Source organism: Etheostoma spectabile, chromosome 15 (assembly GCF_008692095.1).
Source record: "Etheostoma spectabile isolate EspeVRDwgs_2016 chromosome 15, UIUC_Espe_1.0, whole genome shotgun sequence".
In the NCBI taxonomy this organism is placed as follows: Eukaryota; Metazoa; Chordata; class Actinopteri; order Perciformes; family Percidae; genus Etheostoma; species Etheostoma spectabile.
Genome location: NC_045747.1, coordinates 16,857,393 through 16,861,976, shown reverse-complemented (window position 1 = coordinate 16,861,976; position 4,584 = coordinate 16,857,393). Strand labels below are relative to the sequence as shown.

At 41.1% G+C, this 4,584-nt stretch overlaps 1 protein-coding gene across 5 annotated transcripts in view; it reads right to left on the bottom strand.

The window, feature by feature from the left end:
- The window catches only part of shank1 (SH3 and multiple ankyrin repeat domains 1), an 82,882-nt gene that overhangs the window by 59,557 nt on the left and 18,741 nt on the right, over nucleotides 1-4,584 (bottom strand). For 2 of the 5 annotated variants that reach the window (XM_032537381.1, XM_032537382.1), the window contains exon 1: nucleotides 748-1,254. In XM_032537381.1, coding sequence (XP_032393272.1) covers nucleotides 748-1,254 — 507 coding nt within the window. Of the gene's footprint in view, nucleotides 1-747; nucleotides 1,306-4,584 lie in introns of those variants that run through there. The other 3 variants (XM_032537383.1, XM_032537384.1, XM_032537380.1) reach the window with 2 other exon arrangements.

Sequence of the window (4,584 nt, the reverse complement as noted above, 5' to 3'; positions counted from 1 at the left end):
AGAAAGAGAGAGAGAGAAAGAAAGTGAATCTAATCAATATACCGTGATAATCTCTAAATCTCTAAAGAGAAAGTGAAAGCTATTCCTTCAGTTTTTCAGGCAGACTTTTGACCAAGGCTCTAACAAAAAAAATCTATCCATTCATCCATTTCATACCCACCCATCCTGTACGGGGGAGGCCCCTGAGCACTTCAGGCATGTTTTAACATAATATACAGTATGTGAAAGGAACATGTTTGGAATGTGTTTTGGAATGTGTTTTACACTTTGGTTTTTGTACAGTATAAATGCGAAAGATGAGATACAACGTGTGAATTTAGAGTTTCTTGTTACCTTTGGACAGAGCCTGTTTCCCCGTTTGCACTCTTTGTGCTAAGTTAAGCTAAGCTAACCGGGTGCTGGCTAAGGCCTTATTATCTTCTCATCTTACTCTCAACCAGAAAGAAAAAAACAAATTCACCAAAATGTCAAACTATTTCTTTAAAGACATCGCTAACTGACGCAAGCTGCACTTCATATGGTGTGTTTTAGAATAAACAGCAAAAACTAGACAGATCTTGACGAGTATACAGGCGTGAATGCACTCATATGCAATACAAATGGCTTTCATTAGTAGTGAACTTGATAGTAAGATTTAACTGATCATGATGGGGGATTGAGGCCCTTTGTGTTTGTGAATTTATCCTATTTATATTATTGTTGCCATGATGTTGGCATAATGTGTGGGTGTGCGGCAACAGCACTGACCGTTTGCTTTATGTCTGGGATACCGATGCGAAAGACCATCATGGCAATGTGGGTGTCCTCAGAAGGCACAGTGCCTGTGCTGCGCTCCTTCAGCCTCCGCTGCTGCTGCTGCTGTATGTGATTGGCTGGCTGTTGGTGCGTGGGTCCAGGATTGGACGAATAGGGGTTTGTGGCGTGTCCAGGGTTCCCTGGCCGGACCTGTCTGTCCCTGGTGGGTCTTCCGGCCAATTTCCCTGACTGCCTGTGTCCCTCACCCCTGCTGCCCCGTGATAGGCCTCCTCGCCTGACCTCCTCCACCATCTCTTCCTCATCGTCTTCCTCTTCCCCCTCCAGCTCGCCATTCTCCTCCTCCTCCTGGTCCTCATCACGCTCTTCTTCTTCCATTTCTTCCTCTTCCTCTTCTTCCTCCTCTTCCTCGTCCTCTGCCCCTGGATAGAGATGTCGATTGTTTCCCAGCATCCTTTGTTGCTCCTCGTCGCTGGACAGGGGACTGAATGGCATCGTCATGGCGACAGAGAGGGCGGCACAAGTGGCAACACCATCATTCCTAGTGAGACACTGCGATGTGGGGAGAAAAAAGAAGACTTGATCAAAACCGAGACAAAGAAAAACTACACAAGAAGTTTGTAAGGAGTAAGTTTATTCTCTGACTAGACCACCATACAACCTATATCTAACACACTCGTCTCTATGGAAACAGACTGCTGCACTTAGAGACAGCAGTACTTCTAACCCTCACTGCATGATGACATACAATTCACACCTCATGTATAAATGAACCCATGTGTGCTGTTTATTTTCAGCTGCCAGACTCTCACCAGATGTTCAGACATCCTGCATGAGCTGTTAAACTCAAAATTTGCAGAATAGTATGTACGTTAGTAACTGTGAAGAGTAGTATTATTGAGTAGGCCCATCATTGAGGGCCTTTGAAGAAGTGATTCCTCTGTAGATATAAAAGACACTAGACTAACAGTTATTGATATTCATGTCATTGTAGCAGAGCGATCCAATGATAATGATATCAACTGGTCTCTCTGTCCATCTTTCTGTTTGTATGGTCACAATTTGTGCCAATTACTGTCATGGGTTTTCATGAAATTTGGTAAGTACCCAAAGGAAACATTGTTGTGTTTTTGTGACATCATGACCTATAGCCTAGCACAACCATCAGGCAAAACATACCATACCATTTACACAAGAAATATCTATTCGACAAGGATTTCCATGACTTTCATTGGACACATCTGGAAATTTGCTCTTTACATTTTGAATACTTCAAAAGCTCTCTTCAGCCAAATACTTCAACTTTGCAACATAATGTCATTATAAAGTAAGCAGGTTTCTCCTTGGAGGATGCCATAACCTTAATTCTAGCACTTCCATCAGGACACACCTACCCTCACCACTGGTAAAGCTCTAAAAATAGAAAATCCAACAGTGGTTTGTCCAGCATACTGTATTGTACATTATGTATTGTTGGTTGCAATCAACAAGGATTTCAGACTTTAGAAATTGTCACAATAAAGCTGCTGAGTACAAACAACATCCGTAAACAATTTATATGAGTTCAGTTCCTGTGTGAAAAAGCCCACATGGCCCTCAGTAGCTGATATATTGGTCTAACTTCAGACAGCAGACTATTCATTATTGCACATCTTCTATGCAGACACTCTTAATGGACAATAGCTCTTCATGTGATAAACTATACACTCCTTTGCTCTTGCCATCACCCTTGAGACAGCCCAGAGGCCACTTCAGAGCACCAGTGATGCAGTGCTGTATTCAAGTACAAGCTGAGCAAGATAACAGATCTGTCCCTCGTGGCTCCTGGTTGGCTCTGCTCACTGTTTCAGGATTTTCAGCACCACTACATTCTGGACAGCTCCACACGGAACCAAAGAGCAGAATAACAAACAACGAGAGAGACACGGCTCAGAGTAAATTCACACCTGGACTGTAGAGACCTCAAATCCTCAAACCCCTAATCTGAAAGCAACAGAGTTAAGCTGAAGCACAATTTTTAGTTATTTCTACTTTACGTGCTAGTTTTACTCCACTACATTTATTAACTAGTCACTGATTGCACGCATGATCTGAACACATCTGAAACAAAACCAATAATTGAAAGTTTCTCATCTAAACATTCATCTGGAAAAGAAAATCCATATGGAGTTGTTGTTTGTTTTGATTGTACTTGAATGAATAGCTAGTACAGAAGAATGAGCCAACTTTAAATAGTAAATGGAGTGTGTGTCTGTGCGTGCGTGCGTGCATGCGTGCGCGTGTGTGGACTTGTGATGAGGCAGCTAGAAGACATGGCAGAATCAGAGCCATGTTATGAAGAGGGGGGGAGAGTGTTAGACACAGAATGTCAAGACTTTCCTCATGGGACAAATATTACCAGCTGTCTCATTTGACAAGAACATGAAGGGAGAATGACAAATGAAGAAATGCCACAAGAAACTGAAAAAGGAAAAGTGGACAACAGGACCTAGCATATGGCAAAGAATATCCCTTTCATGTCTCATTTCATGTCTTATTCTGTCATGAAAAATACAAATACAAATACAGCTTTCTATCATGCAACTTGATCCAAGAATGTTCTTGAATCAAGTATTCATTTATTTGATTCCAGGGGAGCAAAACAGCATGTACCTCCAGTTGTTTGTGCCATTTGGAGGCAATACCTAAAGTAAATTAAATTGCTTTGCAGAAAATTGGAATTCCCACCACAATTCTTCACCTGATCTACAAAAACAAAAGGTTATTTATTTGTGTTCAGAAATTATGTATGTCTTGTCTTTGTTCAATTTCTCCTCACTTCTCGCACAAACAAAGTATACAAAGTTGCATAAAATGGAAGTAACTATAAAATGATACCAGTACTTGAGTAAATGTTAACATAAATTAGTATGAACTTGTTATAAAGTTGCTACAGCTAGATAAATTGCATTTCTAAAGCTTGGGAAAAGGTTAAAAGCCTCCCTTAAATGTAAATGAAAATTAATGATAAAGCTGTACATTAATAGAAAGCTGTTTCTGACCATTTTGGTGGCTGGAGGAATGGAAGAATAACAAAATTTAAAGCAAGCTTGTGAGACTAAACCAAGAGAATCGATGACAGGGGAGGAGAAGAGGGATGAAAACAAATTGTTTGAGGGAATTGATTAATAAAAGAGACAAGGGCACAAAGACAAAGACAAAGAGGGGGAGAGGGAGGAAGTAGCAACGTCCATACAGTCTTGTCAGAAAGCTGACTAACCAGGGAGGGGTACCTAAAGCAGATATGATAATAAATGGAAGCGAACAATCCATATTTTTGCATAGTGCTGAGTTATCAAAGATAGGGGAAGCTGGGGAGGAAGGAGAGGGAAGAGGACAAAGGGGGAAGCAGTCAGGTAAGGGGGTTATTAGAGAGAGAAAAGACAACAGTAACAGACATAAAGAAGAGGGTAAAAAGAAAGGAAGGGTATGAAAACATGAGTGCATTAACAATGCGGAGAAGAAGCACATTGCAAAGAAGAATCAAAGCTTATGTTTAGCATCTTAGCATGGTGTCATTTGCTAATAAGCAGTAATCACAAATTACAACTGAGGCTGGTGGGAATGTCATTAATTTAGAAGATACATGTATTTGGTCAAGACGTTTCCCTCTGAGCCACAAATGTCAACCTCACAATGATGGAAACGAAAGAGAATGATCAATAGGATGTGTCCTCTGGGGACCACAAATGTATCTACAACATGTCATGTCAATCCTTCCAATAGTTCTGGAGATGTTACAGTCGGGACCACAGTGATAAATGGCCGACCAATAGGCCGACATTATGCAAG